Source organism: Pocillopora damicornis, chromosome 5 (genome assembly GCF_964200805.1).
Source record: "Pocillopora damicornis chromosome 5, jaPocDami1.2, whole genome shotgun sequence".
NCBI lineage: Eukaryota > Metazoa > Cnidaria > Anthozoa > Scleractinia > Pocilloporidae > Pocillopora > Pocillopora damicornis.
In genome coordinates, this window is record NC_142674.1 from 9489971 (window position 1) to 9510754 (window position 20784).

The following is a 20784-nucleotide window of genomic DNA, read 5'->3' on the forward strand; positions in this document are numbered from 1 at the left end:
GTTGGATTGTTGTTGTTGCTCGCTCAAGCACATAAGTAAATATGGGGATCTCCATTGACCAATTCCGTTCAAGGATTGGATCTCATGAAGATTTACATCCTGATTTAAGTGAAAACTATGACCTCTCTGATGATCTCAACATTCCATCAACATCACTGAATAATGAACCACTGATATTGAATGAATTACCTGATTTCGATTTTCGTCAAATGGTCCAGACACCCGATAAAGAGCAAAAAGAATTTTTTATCACATTTTACATCAGATTAAAACCTCAGAAACCCCTTTCTACTGCTTCCTCAGTGGAGGGGCTGGTGTTGGCAAATCGCATTTAACAAAAGATTTGTATCAGGCAGTGCTTAAGTATTATAATACTAGAGCTGGTGATGATTTTCATCAGATCAAAGTTATACTATTAGCTCCAACTGGTAAAGCTTAAGGGTAACACTCTTCATAGCACTCTGGCCATTTCTGTCAGTCAATCACTGAGACATTACAAACAGCTTGATTCAAGTAGACTAAACACTTTGAGAAGTCAATTGATTTTTGTTGATGAAATCTCAATGGTAGGAAATGGTAATGGTAATTTGCAATGCAGCTAAACAATAGGCTTAAAGATATAAAAGGCTGTAGAGAGGATTTTGGAGGTGTAAGTATAATTGCTATTGGTGACTTATTCCAATTAGAATCTGTTATGGATGCTTATATTTTCAAAGACCTCAAAAATGTAGATTTATGCTGTTCTTTCTCCCAGTTTATGGCATAAACACTTTAAAATGTTTGAACTTAATGAAATCATGGGTCAAAGGGACAGCAAATTGTTTGTGGAATTACTTAATAGGTTGCGTAAAGGTAAACACACAGTAGCTGACATTGCAAAACTTAAAGAGAGCTATACAAGAAGGCATCAACAACCCAATAGATGCACCTCATTTATACAGAATGCTAAAGTAGATGAATTTAATCAAAGGGCCCATAATGCAGCCACAGGAAACAAATCCACAATAAATGCTCTAGATAGTGTTATTGGAGCTATCTCTCCAGAGCTAAGAAACAAAATACTAAGACAAATACCCAATGATCCAAGAAAAACAAAACAGTTAGCCTCAACCCTTTGTCTTGCTGAGGGTGAAAGAACACACCTTGTCATGAATGTACGAACCAAAGATGGCATGACAAATGGTGCTGGAAATATTGTTAAACTAGTTCAGTTACATCAACAAACCAAACCATCTGGTATTGTATGGGTACAATTTGACCACTCAGATGTAGGTCAGAAAACAAGGAATGAAAAAAGACATTTGTATGTACAAGGAATTGAACACACATGGACCCCAGTAAACCCTGTGACTACACAGTTTGCGGTAGGTAGAAACAGAACAACACAAGTTGTTAGAAAACAATTTCCACTGCGTCCCGCAGCAGCAAAAACAATTCACAGGTCACAAGGTGATACTGACAGTAGAATTGTTGTGGATTTTAGTACCAGAAATACTATTCCCCACATACATTATGTGGGACTCAGTAGAGTGACTGCTATAGAAGGCCTATATATTTCTGATTTGTGTGAAAGCAAGATTGCTGTTAATCCAGATGGAGAGATTAACAACTGCAAAACTTAAGCTTTGCATCTCCCCTCTCCATGACATAACATTTTCCCTTCTTAAACTGTGTTATCTTAATGTAAGGTCTCTTCACAAACACATAGAAGATATACGTAAAGACTTAATTTATCTAAGTGCTGATATCAATATTTTCACAGAAACAAGATTTAATTCTCAAGATATGTAAATAAAGCTGTTTGGACCTCATTTCACGGTGTCCTCTAACAAATTACTTTATCATGATGTACATTGTTTTTAAGTTAAGAGAGCAACAAAATAAAGCAGTAAATAGTTATGAAAAGAGTTGTTTCCCTTTTTTCAGAGGAATTTGTAATAAGAAACTCGCAAAACTATTAATAGGGAAATGCTGCTTATTAATTTGGTACCAGAACAGGCCTTTTAAAATTAAGTTTGAAGTCATCTTTCTAAGAGTTGTCCAGTTTAACAACCATTTACAAAAGACAAAAATAAACTACATAACACACAGTCTTGAAATTGCAAGGCAGCTCCTTTAGCATCTTGGCTAATTTCTAACTGCAACCTTTATTGACAACCCTGCATTAAACAATTATTCCACAGTTAAGTCTGCAACCCCTCCTGAAATACTCCAGGATACCAAAAAAAAAACAACAACAAGCAAACAAACATATTAGTGAAGTGAGCAAACAACCACATGCGTGACTTTCACGTAATCTAAAATTCGTGATTGCAGCATTCCCACGTGCGTAAAGTGCTTGTAACTTATGGGAAACACACGCATGTTACACCAAAAAAACCCGCGTGTAGCAGAAGAGGCCGATTACTCGCAATTTCTCGTAGTTTTGAATTTCCCTTTTGTTTTTCAGAACACCCATATACCTGTACTTTTTTACACCGATGCGATAGAAATTAATTGGAAAAGCATTCCTTGAAATAGGAAGTCGTCCTGTATTTTCAGCGAAAAAGATCGTCAAGCGATCAAAACAACACCGGCCAGATTATAGTCACGTGCTCGGCAACGACTTCTTGAAAGCGATCATCTTTCATTCTTACCATCAAATCAGTCACGTTTGCATAGAAGAATAACAAAACGAAACGATTACAACGGAAAGACCCAAATTGGCGTAGAAAGAAATAATGCTGCAAATTACCATTTTTTTTTATGTCATGGGTACATGTTTCCGTGGGAATTTCTGTGTCAACAGCTTGCTGTCATTCACAAAGTCTTCGTGATTCTCGTTATGTTTAGCGCATGGACGATTCGAAGACCCTTCAAATTTGGTTTTTAAGTTGATCATAGCACTAATCTGAAACATTTGAAGTCCATATCAATATAGTAAATGTCGAAACAGGCGTGTAAAGACAATAAATATCGCAACGATCAGTGCAATCATAATAGCGCCAGGACTTTGGACTTACTTCTTCGGAAGGATAGATCTCGAGTTCGAAGCCGACTAATTACGACTAATTACGAAGAGTCCACAAGAACTCGTTTCTACGCTATCGTGTATCCACGAGGAGTTAAACAGTGGTAGCAGAAATTTTTTCAGTTTTTTTTCAATGACTGTTACGAAAATATTCACTGCTCCAAGTATTTCCAGTATTGCTGTATAAACAAATAAATAGCCTAAGCCACCAAGAGGTAATTTAATTGCTGAAGACGATTACCAAACGTTCAAAAACACACCAAAAAGCTTCCAGGGAGGGAGGGAAAGGCATATTACTTGATAAAAGTATAAGTTAATACCCCAGATCTCTCCTGTGAATCTGTATTTGTTCAAATAATTCCCGCACAAAAATTACTATTCAGGCTGTTGATTCCAGGCCTAATATCACCCCTGTAGTACAGTTGACTCACGGTGAGCGACAGGTTTGCTTCCGCTCAAAAACCCCTTGCAAACACTTTGTCAATGAAATCCCACACAAGTACGCATTGCGGACCTATTTTTTCTCCTCGGAGATGACGGAGGGTTTTGTAACGAGACGTTTGGCGCGCTCGTAAAGGCACTTAACAATACCGCGTTTTACTGATCGAGGGTGGTGTGAATCATACGCTAAGTATTGATCGGTGTGCGTGGGCTTTCTGTATATACCCTGATGGTGAGGCGGCTGTCAGGTTCTCTTAAAACTACGGTGTCTAGGAAAGCGAGTTTGTTGTCTTTTTCTCTCTCCATGGTGAAGCGGATGGAAGGCTGCTGGTTGTTTAAATGCTGTAAGAGGTCATCTACCTTTCCGCGATCCAGGATGGTAAAGGTATCGTCCACGTAGCGTTTCCAGATCCTAGGCTCGTAGGATGATGTAGTTATCGGCTGTTCTTCGAAACTCTCCATGTAGAGGTTAGCAGTAACAGTGGAAACCGAACTCCCCATCACACGTGACTATATCGTGAGACGAAAAACTTAGCTTTTATATCGATAACTGTCATTAATTTCAGTGTCAGTTATCTTCAACATAGCATCCCTGACAATCCAGGAGATGTAAAATAATGACACGGATCTAGCTTGTAATAATGCAAACATGTATTTCTAAAGTTTTCAAACACATCTGATAACAGGAAAACATCAGATCCAAGATATAAATCATGATATCCTCCAATTGATCTCATATTAAACATATTCCATACCTTTTTTGCATGTTCATATTCATATTGATCAACAGATATGTGCTCATTTAACGCACTTTATAATAAAGTTCGAATGTAACACGTGCTGTCATTGGTTAAAAGAGCGTGCTCTATGAGAGTATAGAGCATAGCACTGAGCTGAAGCTGTCGCGCCATCTGCCAAATTGTACTGTGTCCGACCTTTTCCGACACTTCTTTCTAGCTTTTCTTTCTTTTTTTTAAATTTTTAAATTGAAAGTGAAATTTCGGAACAAGCGAGCAAAGATCTGCAAAAATGCCAGGCGCAGTAATTTACGTTACTGTGGCGTGAGCAGAGACGAAACAAAATGGACAATCCGAGTTTTAAAGGTTTTCACGCTCAGTTAGATTGCAAGTTTACGTACGGTAATAAAAATCACACACAACTAACACTTGTTTAGTACATAAAGTTTCGAGTTCAAAAACAAAACCTAAAAAAACAGGAGTGATGAAAAATATAACTTGGCATAACTGTTGAAATTTATACTAATCATGACGGTGTCAGAGCGACTACGATCATACTGAGGTCTATCGGTCATCACAGTGGAGCTAGCCCCAGGAACTAAATCGACTACCCTTCGAATGGGAAAACAAGAGCTTGCTCTGATAACTTTTCCTATGCGTTGAGTGGAAGGCCACGTCAGTCACTGCAGCCGAGTTTTATGGCGCTGTCATTCCGAGTGATCTTCATATCCTAGTAAATTTGGCTGTCGTTCATTCATAAAACACTCGGCTTGAACAGTTTGTTTTCTTCTTGTCATGTGAAATAACTAGCGTATTTTTGTGAGCCACTACACTCTTTTGTTCAAAACATATGAAAACTGAAAAAAAATCTGACAACAATGCGTGACTGTCGCCTCTTCTCATCGATGCGAATATTTTGATACGAACTATTTAGATCAAAGCATATTAAGTAAAATGGATTTCATGTTTTCCGAAACTTTTTTCATTCTATTGATATATCCCTGAGAGATAAACTGAATTAAAATACAAGAGTACAGTTCTCATCAAAAGGTTCTTTTTTTTTTCGCCGTCAAAATTCAATGCTTGCGGTCGCGCACCACTCCGGGTGAAAAAAACATATGTTGGAGACATAAATTATCAGTCTTCTCTCTATTTTAGCCTAAAAATCTTGTTTCGAAGACAGAAACATTCTAAAAACACTCACAGAGATTTTGAGAGTATTTTCTTATTTATTTGCCATGACAAAAAAAAACTCCTCGAGTTGCTTCTTTCCTACCGCGCGAAAATCCAATTTTCGCGGGAAAAAGACAAAAAGCCTTTCAGCTGACTATTGTTTGTGAAGACAAGCTTAATGTTTATTATCTAACTCATATTATCACCAGTGACTTTGCACACTACTTGGAGTGATCTTATTGTTATTATTCAGTCCATTTCAGAAACCATCATCCATCATGGCTTTTTCATGGCTCTCGACATTGTTAAGAGTAAAATTTACTTTAACACTCGTTCTGTTGACTTTTTCTTTATTCTACCCTTTTACACTAGTTGTCACAACGGGGACTAGCTCTGACCTCTCGAGGAAAGTGAGGGTCACCGTTTATAAAGGTGACACTTACAGAGCTGTCAATTTCTAACCTTCGTCATATTTTTACACTTAAATAGCGAATCACGTTGGGCTACGTAGAACGGAGTTCGCATACTAAGTAGTTACCTTCGCGATGTTTACGCCTTACGAAATGTCTTTCTAACTTAAATTTCTTGGTCTTACAATCAAGTTTAGGCAAAACATAAACAAGATTGACAATACAAAAATTATGATAAAATTATTAACAGAATTAAAATCATACTTAGAAAGGTATCCTAGAAGAAAATTGTCCTTGAAGGTTGCTGCATAACAGCAGAGTAAACACAAAATTCGGAGAAGAAAGGGCGTACCCGAGGTACCGCCCCCAAGAGAGCTACGTGCTATTCGAATAAGTTATCTAATTACAAATTCAGTACGGTAGATGAAAGTACTTCACGTTTACACCTTAAATCATCTCTAAGAAAAAGAGTGTCGAACGTGTTAAATTAAAAACTGAAAACTATTTTCCTGATGGGGAATTCGACATGGATTTAGCCTAAAAACGAGAGTATGAAATAGATGAAAGTATAAAGAGGGGATATTTCCAGGAAACTCCTGTGCCGGATCAATTTTTTTGAGCAACATCATGAAAAGGTACCGGTAACTAGCAGCAAACTGCAGTTTACGCAAAAACATCTGTCTCCATGTCAAATTCACGATCATAATAAGGAAAAGGTGACCAAACTCTATCTTTAAGGTAAGACCGCCAAAAGGAATAAGAAATGATCAACTGGCTTATTAAAATGTTTACGGAATGGCTTATGCTATAATATATTATTTCCATTCATTCTCCCAACACCAACATAGGAAACCCTTACAATATTTTTAGATTAGATATATTCCCCTTTTTTATCGTTTAGCAACATACCAAAATTTTTCATTTGGGGTTACCACCTATTCAGTAAACACACAATTCCTACCTGAAGCAACCTGCCTCAGAGGGATAAAATGGCCGGCACATTTCATAAAAATCCACTAACTTGTGAAGCCATCAGGTAATTGTATAACGAAGATGAGTTAACTAATTTCGACCCTCGTGATTCACGAGTTTTTGCTTCATACTGCATGGTTCTTCGCATCCATCTCGTTACCAATATCAACATTTACGGAAGAAGTCTATCTATCACCTCGTTCAAACAGTTGAGCACGACTCGTTCCTCATCTGACAAACTATGTCTTGACAGCGACAACAGTCACAGTCGTTTCCGCGAATAACATTGAAACGCGCAAAATGAATGCCATCACGGAGCGCAAAAGTAATAGATTTGCAAACAAATATCATAGGTCCTCGCCCCTCTCATCAACGCCAAAGAGAGTTTCAAAACATCTCTTTCACGTCCATCAAAATCTACACCTACAGTTTCTCTCATGCACTCCTCAAGTAGTCAAAGATTGCTGTTGAGAAATCAAGGGGAAAACTTCTTGATATTCGCAGGATTGAATCTAGATGCAGTCCTTGCCTCTGGGAATTTGCACCTGAAAAATCATACTTGTGAAATTATTCACCCAAGGCTCAGAGAAAAGTTCTAAATAGTTTTTCTCGATCATTAATGGTCATTATTTACATTGCCATGATGGAAATTATACCTAACCTCTCTCCCAGGGTCGTCTTTTTTTTCCTGGGAACGAGGCTTCTACGTTTTTACTGGTTGTTCGTTTCTGTTTGCGTAGCTGACGTTATCAAGGCAAAGGTGATTCAATTGTTCATAATGGGTTTGAGCTGCCCGTTAGCAGTTGTGTCCCTTTTTATTTTGGAGCTAAACTCCACACTTAAGTCAGGTAAGTCCGGGATATTAGAACACATTAATTTACTTAGAACTTCACCTTAATGACTTTGTTTTAAGCGGGTAAATTGTCCAGTTATCAGGATTTCGTTATCTTTGTAATCCAATTTAGCCTTACCTACGCGAAGTGAAATTTTGTATGGCCAAGATTGCACTTAAAATGGAGCAAGTCAATAAGTATTCAAATGAGAGACCTACACGAGTTAAAAATAAAGGGGATCCTTTTCCTAAAATGTCTCTATCGTGTAGGATTTTCACTGAATCTTATAGCGGCGAATTGGTTAGTTTATAAGCCTGAAAACATATTAAAAGCCTCTCATGTAAGGTGATGAAATACTTTTATTTAGGGTGAATCAAGTTTATCTGTCAGTAATAGCTTCTTACTTTGTATTTAACTATGCAACTGTGGTATGTTTTAAACCATCTCTTTTTTCATTTTACGAAAAAGACCTCATTTGTAGCGTGATATTTTTTCTAGGTGGCAACTTGCAACCTAATATACCAATTGAGAATGAGACATTGGTTATATCTGGAGGACTTTCAGAAGGTAATCTGTGAGACAATGCTTTGGTGGCCACTTACCTCGAAACTGGGCGATTTGATGGACCTTTTAGCTTTGGAGACATACACCTTTTGAGATTAAATATAGTTATAGTTGCCATCAGTTATATTGGCTTGTATTGAATAACCAGCCTGTGTAACTACTCTAACATGGATGCATGGAATTGCAAATGAATAGGGAAGCAAGTAATCCCTTGAGAAAAAGATCCAGGGGGGCGGGTAAACTTGATCAGATACTAGGTTAAATATCTCCATAGAAAAAAGTCAAATTCACAGCCGTAGATTTTTTGAAAGGGCTATTTTTTTTACTTGTTTGTTTGAAACAACTTTATACCTACTGTAAGTATATACTGGGTCGAGTTTGAGTACAAGTTTGATTCTTGTGCAAAATCTTTGCTCTATCTCAGCTTTCTGTGTACATTTGAGTGGCAAGCAAGGAATGTTGGATTAGATCCTGTCAACATTATGCAACTTCTTCACCACATTGTCTCACTTCCTTATAATTACAGTATTTTTCTTTCCTCACTGTCACAGCCTTACTATTTTAAAAGTTCTTTTTTACCTTGAGGTTAGAAGTAACTCTTGAAAAATAATCTCCTAAAAAACTGCTGCTAAAGATATTAGCAATTAATTGTAAAAACCTTATTGATATTTTTTCTTTCCCTCAAGGTTCACTCATAAACTTAAGCTTCAGCGTAGATACCATTTGGTATGTACAACAGGATCCTGCCTATAATCGGTTTTTTGGTCTTAGCAACAAAACAGGAAATCTTTACAGCAAAGAAACTGTTAACATATCACAGGTAAGAATAGACTGGAGTTAACAATAGATGGCAATATGTAATTCACTGAAATGGGTATGAATGGCAATGGATATTTATGAAGAAACCTAGTTGATATCTGCCACATTCATGAACACTATTTCAGTTAAAACACACAGGCCAAATGACTAGCAAACCAAAAAAATTGACAATATACAAACATATGGTAGAGGATCCTCCATTAAAGGAAGCGCCTGTCCAAGCTCATAAGTAGAGTGGATTAAAGATGTAGTATGTCTTGAAACTGTTAGTCTATAACATTATTAGTATGTAGCATTATTAGTTGGTATATAACATTATTGAGTTCCCCAGTACAGTACTGACCAATTAGCACTACTTTTGACTGAAATATGATAAAAATGTGTTTTTGATAATTCTTTCATACAGTCAAATGCATATTATGTGGGCACATTTCTGATGGCAGTCAGCAAAGATTCAAATCAATTTTCTGTGGACACCTTGGTAAAGATCATGCATTTTAATGAAAATTTTATTTGAGCATTGGTGAAAGACTGAAAACCCTTTAATAATGGAAAAAAAAAATGTCATCTAAATGCTTCTCTCAAGTTTGTCCCAACCATTTTTCCTATCTTTGTGTCTTTTACCTTTCACACTCATGCCTTATGCTCTTTTCCTTTGTTTTTCATTTCAATAAGCCAATGTGCATACATGTGTGGATTGTTTTAAGTATACAGTGTTTTTCATCATCAATGCTAAAATCACACTTTTAATATGCACAATGTTAAACTGGTTTTATATGTTTATTTTTTCATAGTACTGTGTGACATACTGTGTGGGTAATGCAAATGAAGCCTGTCATGATTCTAAATTGCTGTTATCTCAACACTCTTATCAAGCAAATGTAACTCACCATATTCCACCAGGCTATGCTGTGATGCAGTTGGCCTTGCAGACATCAAGCGTGCACAATATAGTAAGCATCAATAACCATAGTTAAGGAAATGACTGTTTACTTAAATTTCACTTTTTTATTAACTATAATACTGAAAATTGGTTGAAGTTGAATTTTGCACAAATAGCAGACTTCCAGTGGAGTGCCGGCAAGTGACAGTTCTTTTTTCACTAAATAACTTTTTAAAATGTTTGTGTCTAGTTTTAATTGTCACTTTGTGACCTTGTGATTTCATTTGTAGTTGAAATCTTATTCATGTGATTCTTAATAGCTCTTGGAGATAACAGTGGATTAATATTCTGTCTGTTTCAGTCCAATGTGTCCTTTGCTGTGTTAACATGTAATTCCTTGGGGCTATTCTCTGTTGACCATCTTGGTACCCTACGGACCAGAAAGAATTTGGTAGCAGATGAAGCTACATATCACTTTGTAGAGGTAGTTGAATTTTCCTCTAGTTGTTACCTACCATTACAGTTTGCTTAACCAGATTTGCTGCAGTAAGCAGCGTGTATTTGAGGAATAGGAAACCATCATAAGGTAACTGATTGTAAAAGCAGAAATACACTGTTTCTGTCACACCACTGGTTGACAGAATGGTAATCAATCAGGGAATCCATTGCAAATCCTTTGCTTCTTACTGAAAGCTAGGGAAGAACAAAAATACAGCCTTGGTAAACAAGGTACATGTAGCTAAGATCTTAACTTAGCTGCAGAACAAGCGTACTTAAAATGGCTATATCTAGACTATGTTCAATTTCCTCCTTCAAATTGCCCTTCAGGAGAGTGAAAAGAAAGGAAACTGGATTTTTTAAAATCCTTTAATTACCCTTCAGGAGAGGGAAAAGAAAGGAAACTTTGGATTTTTTTTAATCCTTTAATTGAAATTAAAAGTCAGGCAAGTGGGTGATGGAAAAGCTGGAAATATTTCAGGGGAATATTCCAATTTGTATTTGTTTGCATCCGCTGACGTTTTTTCCTGGGTTATTTATTTTTGATAGCGGCGGTATCTAAAAGACAATTTATTCTATAAGATTTCAGTCACAGCTAAAGATTCCGGTAGGTCACAGTTGGTAGAGCTTGCATCGGTGACTGTGGATCTTTCAGGACTCCTTGACCCTCCATTATTTGAAGATCCTTCATTCAAATTTAGCGTGAGGGAAGGCGAAAGCGGGCTTACTGTTGGATTTATTAAGGTATGCCGTTGCAATGGTTTTTTTGCTGTATTCCTGAGCCCGATTGAGAATTACGGAGTATTTTCAATCACGATACTCTAAGCATTACTGTTTTATATAGTTCCGCCTAGAAACGAGCAATGGAAACTGGGTCAAGCACATCAAGTTTACGCTTAATGGGTCTCATCCTGAGAAAATTAATCAGAAAAAGTTGAGAGAGTTTTTTTTACAGTGTTTGTCTTGTTTCACGGCTTAAGGGTACTGCTCACAAATAGGAGTTTAGGCAGGCAATTTGTTTTGCTCTGCAGTATTTTACCTTCAAGTTAGTATAGTCATAGTTACTAAGGATGGCTTGTTAGGAATGCAGGAAAAAACTCAAAGATGAAACCATTAGTGCTACATTTTAGAGAAGGAACCTCCTGGATGTGTATAATCTTCTTTAAGGCTTTCGCCAGTACGAGTAAATAAATGAATGGCAATAATAACTCAGTGGCACATACAAACTTGCCGTTATATGTTATTATGTTCTATCAAATATATTTGCTCGCGCGCGATTGGTCTAAACGCATCACGCATCACAAACTTGCCGATATATGATAATAATTATGTTCCATCAAATATATTTACTCGCGTGCGATTGGTCTAAACGCATCACACGACTGAATATCCCCTAGCTAATACTGTGGGGTATCAAATGTTACGGGAAAATTAAATGATTTCTAGCTCTCTTCATACGATGATTTTCCTTGTTTTCACTTGTTCAAACTTAACACCAACATCGCATTGATAAGAAGACATTTTAATTGACTTATTACTGTTACATCCTTCGTTGCTAAATTATGTATTTTTATTTTTGAAGCTGTGAGTTTAATCTCCGTCCTCTTAGTTAGTGCTTCCGAACAGATGGAGTATTTTAGTAGAATCGACACTTCAAAGAGCCATTTTCGCTTCTATTGTGATGCTATTCAAATATTGTAAATTTAGGAAACAATAGAACCACGAGCGCAATAGCACTTAAGGAAGTACGTTGTAAAGGATTGTTGCGGAAACGAGGACCCCTTCACGATATTGATATAGGAAAGTGCGTCAAGCTTCATCGGGTTCACCGATGAAAAACAGCTAAAAGCTTGGCAACTTCTTTGCTCGCAACGTGATCATTCATCTGTCAAAAAAAGCGAAATCCCTGACGTTTACATTAAACGCTAAACCGCAGATCGCTTTATTTCCTTCAATTTTTATTATTTGTTGTTTTCTAAATTTGTCTTTTCGTATCCCTTAACATTTTAACCGCTACCCCCTGACGCCCTTCTTCTAAAAAAAAAAATCAAAGCTTGCCGATGTGAACTTTTGACCCGGCTGACGCAAGTAGTTGTCACGGCGCTGCTCTTCTTTCATACATGCCGGTCTAGCAGGAAAAATGTCATATAGTTTAGTATTTTCAGTGTTGCGTGAAGGCAGGTTTCCTACCTGCTTCTTTATTTGATTTTGGCAAAACGGCTTTCGCAATGTCTGCACCACTTCGGTTGCCAACGCTTCTAGGCCAAAAGCACGTGGTGGCCTCTGCAGTGCGGGACATGCAATAACGGCTGCATGTGAAAAAGCACATAGGCCGAGGAAGCTTTGGAGAGGGTTTCTTACGGAATTTTGAATTACAGAAAAGGAGCCGGCAAAAGAAAAAACTAATTATAGCGGGCTTCGACGTCAGTGGATTCAACTGAAAGGCCGTCAACTTAGCATTTTGAACTAACTTGTGTTTACTAGAAAGGTATAGTGAGTATTAAGAAGAATCCAATAAATGAACACTGTTCTTATTGGCACTTAGTTCGCGTTTTATCACATCCTTTATCAATATTGATCAAGATAATGAGGGGTCTTCGTTTTCGGGTCTTAGGTCTTTGTTTTCGGGAGTCTTCGTTTTCGCTACAACCCGTTGTGAAGCTTTTGCTTTTTCGATTACGTTGACTCCAGCCAAAAGTAACTTTATAAAAGACGCTTCAAACGGCCGATGAAGGCTGAAAAATACCACAAATGCGTCGATTTAACTTTCATTTAACTTTCTTGAGATATTCAAAGCGAGATGTAATTTAGTTGTGCAATTTTCAGAGCTTTATTAACAATTATTAATCATTAACACATAGTATGGTCTGCCAGTGCATTGGTGACTGTGTGGGGATTGTGACGGTGTGTTAGGACATTAATATACCAAAGGTTCCAAACCTCGATATTTTATTACAATAAATAGCGGATGAATGTTATGACAAAATTCATGGATATGGATCGAAGATTCGAAATCTGTAAAGTAATGCGTTAACAAATTAGTTTCAGTTCATATCGATAATATCAAAAGAAATCAAGATAAATATTTACCCATTGGTTCTAGGTGTCCATAACACTGTCTAGCGATAGAAAATCTTAACAATTATATCTGTTACGTCATCAAATTATAATGCGCAAAGAAATTAGAATTTTGCGCAATACAGGGATTACATCGGTGACTGTGTGGGGTTGTATGGGTGACTGTGTGGGGATTATATTGATGACTATGTGGTGATTGCATCACTCTCCCTCTATTGGGATTACACCAAGGATTACATCGGCTACTGTGGGAATTACATCGGCGACTGTGTGGAGATTACATTGGTGACTTTGGGGGACTACATGAGTGACTGTGAGGTGATTACAGATGTGACTGTGTGGCGATTACATTGCTGACTGTGTGGGGATAACATTGGTGACTGTGTGGGGATTACATTGATGTCTGTGAGGCGATTAAATCATTGAGTACGCTAGAGGTCATTAAAGTTGTCGGCATGAACGAGTAAACTTTTGTCGGAACCAAATTGAATTTGATCCTTGAAGTCCGAAGTAAGTCCGCCGAAGCAGGTCCCGTGTACCAGGAAATTGTGACGAGTTTCCGTTCCCTTAAGCTGTTCGTAAACAATTTATCAAGCGTGTTAAAAAATATTTGACGGATAATAAACACATTAACCTCTATTTTGCGCAAAAACATGCTTGTATTCGTCCTTGGACATTATTTGTTCCTCGAAGCTCACAGTTTCCCCTAGAGCTCCGCTCTCGGAAAACTGATCGGATCTTGAAATAGATTATGTCTGCGGGCAAATATCCGTGTCGCGGCTCGGTAAATATTCACCACTACGCCACCTCAACTTCGGTGAATAGCTAATTACGTTGTTAATAAATCAATTTACATTAACCAAAAGTTACTTTTTAATCCTCTGGTATTTTTTTCTCTAGGCAGTTAATCGCCATACTGGTTTGAGTGAAAGTATCTCGTACTCTTTAAAGAATGAACACTCCAAGTATTTGTAAGTTTTTAGTCATCCTTCTCTGTATAACTTTCTATAACCTGTACAGTTTCGTATCGTCTTACAGCCAAATTAGAATCAACACTTCTAGAATCTTGCCTTTTGTTGCCTTTAGCCTCGAAGAATCTTCTTTTGTGCCGGAATATGAAATCACAGCAACTGTGCTAATGCAAACCAACGTTATTAAAACTGAACGCCCAACGTAAATCAGGATTGCTTTTATTTCTTTGCTTCGTTTATTGATTAGTTTGTTGAAGATTCGGGAAACTTGTTTGGATTCATCTGGTATCTGATTTGATTCCAATTCAAATCAGAGAATAGTTTCCACATTTCTAAGTTAATCTGGAGATATGTGGCAAATAAAGTAGTTAAACGGGGTGAATGACTTGTTTTAGCGCTGACAACAATCATCTTAGTGGGTAAGCACGTCTTAAAGATATCATTTTGTCTTGAAAGTTTAGGGAGAAATTTTCAACCACACAACCTCTTATTCGATCGGTCTAACGGTTTCTTTGTGAGATCTACTCTTCTGAGCAACAAGTATCTCGTCTTAGACAAGCAGACACGTGCAATTTCTTTCTCTCTGAATCATGATCGTGAACTTGATTTGAGAGCTAATATAACAAATTACCTTTGTGTTGCTTTAAATTCCAGGTTCGATTTGAATCAGATTTCTGGTGAGATTAAGACTGCGAGAGCCCTTGATCGTGAGACTGCTGACTTTCACCAGTTTACTGTGGTGGCAAGTCTTCATTTTCTTAACGGGTCCTACAACAGCCATGCAGAAGTATTGGTTACTGTTGAAGATATCAATGATAATCCGCCAGTGCTAGCTAAAGAGGAGTACACCATCTCACTGAGCCTGCATGCCAAGCCTGGTCTACTGTTAAACTTAAATGTCAGTATTAACCTAGGATGTGTAACAACTGAAGTAGCATCTGTGCAGGGTTTAATGGTATTGGTCAATCTTAAATCTTTCCTATAGCTGCAAGTCTAAGTCTGCTATGAAAATCTTTTGCAATTCTTTGCAATTGACGAAGGTACAATCCCATTGCGGAATGTTTTGAATTGTTTGCTCTAACGCGAATTTAAGCGGCTCTTGCCTGTTATCTGGGCGATGAGGTATTCTTTCCAGTAAAAGTCTGTCAGAGTCCTTTTGTTCCAAACTCACTGTTTGGAGATCGTCTCTTATTGAGCATGGCCATCCTGGCAACTACCCCTCCGTATTTTTACACAACACTGCGAAGTTGTTGTGAAACCTTAAGGGTAACGGTTCAAATATGTTGAGAACAAAACTATGGAGGCTATACTACCTTCTCCTAGGTGAGAATGTGTAGATATGTAAGCTGGCAGAGCGAAAAAAATACCCAAGGCAAATAGTCTCATTATGTGGCGGCAAATTTTTAAAAGAGACTGGCAGGCCTATGTCTTCGATATTAGGCCTCTGACAAAGGGCTAACGCTCAAAACGTCAGCTTTGGAATTTACGTTGGCCAATTTGTATTATCAACTGAGTTGATAAGACAAAAAATATCTTGACGCAAAGTCACGCAGACAAACAAGAGAAAGCCGATGAATCGAAGTAGATACTAAGTGAGCTGAGAATTAAACTTGTCCCAATTTCATGTCGTAGTCAGTGTGCTGTTATTTTTTCTTTCAGGCAAGTGATAAGGATATTGGTGAAAATGCAGAGGTGGCCTTTGAAATAACAGATGGAAATGAAAAGCAGCTATTTTGGATTAATTCTTCAAGCGGGGATTTGTTTCTCGTGGCACCAATAACCTTTACCGCAGGCGACGTTGTTGTCCTTGTCGTAGAGGCTCGTGACGCATCTACCACAAATGCTTTACGAGACACAACGCTTGTGAGGGTGTCATTCTACGATAGGGGAACAAGTTAGACTTAATATTTCTTCTTCCTATGTAACTTTCATACATTGTCAACCTCACCTGACTGAAACAGGTTATCTGTGCAGTGAATCATCTCATCACGATATTTGTATTACACTTGTGACGCATTAGAATGCTGTGGGGCATCATGAAACGTTATAAGGCTAATAATTAGGTCTTATAATAACAATCAAGAGCTACAAAATCGAACACTATATTTTGTGGTGGTTTTTTTATTATTCGTTAATGAATAATTCAAAGAAAGTTCAGGGACTGAGATCGATTGAAAATTTATTGCTCCATTCGTCCAATTTTTCACGACTAGATTGACTCGTGACGAGTTTGATAACTGGCGTGAGAAAGTCTATCTACTTCACAGCCATAGCATCTGTCAGCTGCAAGTAGCTGTTTCTCTCTCAATATATATATATATATATATATTAGAGGTGGAACACACATGAAAAAGTCTTCTTAGGCAGTGTTGTTGGCGCGGTTGCTGAAAATTGCCTTGTACCTGTTCATCGATTTAAGATTCAGACGAAGGCTTTCTACTTTTAACCGAAAATGTACGCTTGGATAAAGTAAACATCAGTATGCTTATCCTTCACATTACTAGTTTTCTGTATCTTTCTCAAAGGAGATGCTAAAAGAAGCTCGGCACTTACGGCGGTGGGTTCAAGTGTGGGTACCGTTGTCTTTATCATCGTTTTAGCTGTCGTTGCTCTTCTGTTATGGTAATTAGAAAAAAAATCCTTTATTTTTGACATTAATTTTTCGAATGACAATTTTCGGAAAGGATGACTGGGTGTCTGCACTTTTGTGAATACAATTGCGTTGATTATCAGCCCACTACTCTCACCTTATCATGAAAATAAAGTTCATGAAAGAGCTTGGATGGGTATAATTTATGGCTTCTCTCTTAATGGAATACAGTGTCTAGTTTTACTGTGTGAAACGTGAATCTTATGATAGGGCTAGGAAATAATTACATCAAGAAAGCTACTAATTTCTCTTCATTTTATTTTTTGTTTTGCTTTTTGTTTTGTTGTGTTTTTTTCCGTTAGGAAAAGGCGAAAGAAACGGTATTTAAGAGGTACTAGCGATCACCTCCAGATGGAAGATGTAAAACGCACCTGCTCTGGAATGAACAGTGCTGTTGTGACAAGTTGCACACCAAGATCTCCAACGGAGCTATCTGGTACTTTTTCGTCTGAAAGTCAGTCACCAACCATATCGACAAAATTACGTAAAATAGACTCACAGGTCCGTCTTGTAGAGGGTTGTCAAGTAGTTGTAGAACTTTGTCACATGGAACCAGAGTTATTGTCAAGTCTGCAACCTACAGAGCAGGTTTCCGAAATAGAGCCTCGAGCTTTCATATCTGCACCAGTTGGCGTGGACCTCTGTCACATGGATCCCGATCCATCATTAAGATTCAGTGACGTATATTCACCCATCGGCTCGGCAACGGATGTTACTTTTAACCGCTGTAACGATTTAGACACTAGTCTTAGCGACACATGGGGGAAATCTGTGTCATCACTTACGCCACGATCACTGAGAAACCTTTGGCTGGGCTATGAAAGTGAGCCCTCAGCTGTATCAATAAGAAAAATAGCAAACGAGCCTTTGTCTAGCCACAGTGAAGATCCTCAAGTTAGCATGGATCATAGTTACAGAGAACATGATTCATCGTCAACTGTAAATTGGCCACCTCAGTTTTATGAAATGGAGCCATCGTCTCCGCTTTCAACACCTGCATCAGGATTCAGTGATCCTGATTCACTTTTTGGCTCAGTGACAGATGTTACACTGAATTACGGCAACGCTTCAGACACCAGCTTGGATGAGACGGAGTTCAAATCTGTATCTTCGTTCACCCCAGGATTTATTAGGAACCTTTGGCGGGGCTTGTCGTGTGAAAATGAGCCCCCAGCTGTACCAATAAGGGATATGAACAGACAATCTCCCTTAAGCTCAGCTAACGCCTCTCAAGTGAACTTCAATCGCATTAATAAGAAACCCGATCTACCACCATCAACTGCACAATGTTCAGCGCCGTTGTATGAAAGTGAGCCATCCCCTACGTTATCACCACCTGCATCACGAATCAGTGATCTAGATTCACCCGTTGGGTCAGTGACAGATGTAAAACTTAACTACAGCAACGCTTCAGACACTAGCTTCGATGAGACGGAGTTCAAATCTGTGTCTTCGTTCACCCCAGGATCTCTGAGGAACCTTTGGCGGGGCTTGTCGTGTGAAAATGAGCCCTCCGCTGTTCCAACAAGGGATATAACAAAGGAGCCTCCCCCAAGTTCTGTTAAGGTTGCTCGAATTAGCAGGGATCATGGTTACATGCAAGCTGATTCACCATCAAATGTACAATGTTCGACGAAAATGTTTGAAATGGAGGCGTCTTCTCCCTCAGCACCTGCTTCAAGATTCGGTGATGCAGAATTACCCGTTGTGAAAGTGATAGATCCAACATCAAAGTATTCTAACGATTTAGATAAAACCTCTAGTGAGACGGAGATAGAATCTGTGTCTTCGCTTACACCAGAATCCCTAAGAAACCTATGGAGGGGCTTGTCGTATGAAAACAAGCCCCAAGCAACATCAATAAGGGACTCAACAAGAGAGTCATCCTCAAGTCTGTTTAAAGTTTCTCAAGTTGAGTATCCTACTTCACCTTCGACAGTTACGTCCGATGTTGCTGATTTACTCTCTGATTCATTGAGTGATGTAGCAATTAACTATCCACCCAGCTCGCGTAACGTTTCATTGAACTCTATGTCTTCTGTGTCAGTATTTCCAGGAAACCTTTCCACTCGTTCTCGAATCTCAAACCGTACCGAAATCGGTGAACACTCATCCAGGTCGACAGGAGCTTCTGAACTGACACTTCTGCAAAGAGTTTTATCCGCGCTAAGAGCTCCATTCAGGCCTTATGAGACAGCTGAATCGACTATTAATGTACAGTCAAACGACCGAAGAGCCCCTTCTCAATCTTCACATCCGGATGGTACTCTCTGACGTCGTCTGCTCGAAGACGAGGAAAAGTGACTGATTAAATATCTAAGGGTCAATCGTGCCACGGCGTGAACCCTAACGCGGACGGAGCAATATGGACTTCTTTCTTTTACTGGAAGATAATCGAATTGATAGTTACAAATTGAAATTTTCACTTCTAGAAACGCGATATGCAAATATTAGACATTGACGTGAAAACTACTTAAAATTAATCACTGTTTGATGTGAGTTAGTTTCTTTCCTTCGCAAGATCTAGGATACTATTTGGTTTATCTTCAGGTCTACCATTATTCGCATTTATTGTTGTTGTTCCTTTTGTTGTTGTTGTTTTTTGTTAGCAGTTATGGGAACTTCTATCTGCTGGTTGACTAAAATGATTAAAATAGATATTTCCTAAAAGCTGCCCGTTAAGATTGAAATCAGTGCCTCTAAAAGTGAGAATGACAGACTTTTGGGAAGGAGACAGGAGGGTCGCCCTAAACTTTACTTTATGACATTTTGATGAGTTTTGTCTTATTTCTCTCCAAGCCGATATCTGCAACAAATCGTAGGCTCCTTGGAGCCATGCTGATGTAAGGTCGGTTAAACTCTAAATTTTTATAATAATGCAACCCCAATTAACATCTCGAGGAGGTCTCCTAGAGCTCTTGCTTCCGAATCATTATTAGTGCCAGATCCTCAGCGAAACTCTCCTCGACTTGTTTCAAACACATCAGTAGGGTGGGGAACGCGCATCCTTATGATGAGGGCCTGCTTGCAAGCCATGTAACTTAAAAGAATGCATTTATTCGGTCGGTTGTAATAATCTCTGTTTAATGTACTCAGTATTCGGTTGGGATTACTGCCTAGATTTTCCACGATCATATTCTTTCTGCCTGCTGCAAGCAATTGACTGACCAATATGGCATGCTGCGTTCAAACGACCACAATGCTCCAAGGTAATTTGTACCAGTTTCTCGTGCAATTTACGCAGACTAAAGCTATCCACTTTCTCCACAGAGAATACGTTCCCGAACTCTGTTACTTTCTCGCCTAGCATTTAACCATCTATATTTCTCATCGTTCGAGATCCAACAGGTATCGTTTTCATTGTCCTTTTCGACTTTAAAGCCCTTTTTTTTTCCATACTAGTATTCTGTCACATACCTTTCAATATAGTCTGTGAGGTCTTCCAAGGTTTATTTTCAAAGAGCAAAGGAGGGAAAACCACTTTTCTTCTTTTCTTCATATTAGTTCATTGGAGTTATGAAATAATCCCTTTTCAAGAGTTACCAAATGACAGTTTTCAATTACTAAACTTCGGACTTAAGTCACCATACTTGCATTTCCTAAATTTAATGAAATAAAAACAGAAGCCACAAACTTCTATTCTGACCAGTAGGAAACCTGCCTTTTTCTCTTTTTCTTAACTGACCCTGCCTGTATGCTCATCTTAGAGGGTCCACATTTTAGTTGTAAATAAGCACTCAGATTA

General features: G+C 38.3%; 1 protein-coding gene across 3 annotated transcripts; it reads left to right on the top strand.

The window, feature by feature from the left end:
• Positions 1-5730: 5730 nt before the first annotated feature.
• LOC113665629 (uncharacterized) lies at positions 5731-19709 on the top strand. 3 transcript variants are annotated; one of them, XM_089207630.1, is made up of 12 exons: positions 5731-7591; positions 8075-8143; positions 8827-8960; positions 9366-9440; positions 9754-9912; positions 10204-10326; positions 10923-11084; positions 14319-14389; positions 15044-15287; positions 16049-16283; positions 16918-17011; positions 17342-19709. In XM_089207630.1, exons 1-12 carry the CDS (start codon positions 7363-7365, stop codon positions 19311-19313), a joined length of 3567 nt encoding a protein of 1188 aa, XP_089063756.1. In that variant the 5' UTR covers positions 5731-7362; the 3' UTR covers positions 19314-19709. The 3 variants fall into 3 exon arrangements, with proteins under 3 accessions (XP_089063756.1, XP_089063755.1, XP_089063757.1); XM_089207629.1 differs by having other exon boundaries at positions 5733-7591; positions 16915-17011; XM_089207631.1 differs by lacking the exon at positions 10923-11084 and having other exon boundaries at positions 5736-7591; positions 16915-17011.
• Positions 19710-20784: the final 1075 nt, after the last annotated feature.

Excerpts from the sequence above, each read along its gene's own strand:
- LOC113665629 (XM_089207629.1), top strand. The coding sequence starts at position 7,363 with ATGGTCATTATTTACATTGCCATGATGGAAATTATACCTAACCTCTCT. Across the intron at positions 9,913-10,203 it reads CATCAAGCGTGCACAATATA|TCCAATGTGTCCTTTGCTGT; the intron begins GTAAGCATCAAT and ends TGTCTGTTTCAG. Across the intron at positions 17,012-17,341 it reads GTCGTTGCTCTTCTGTTATG|GAAAAGGCGAAAGAAACGGT; the intron begins GTAATTAGAAAA and ends TTTTTCCGTTAG.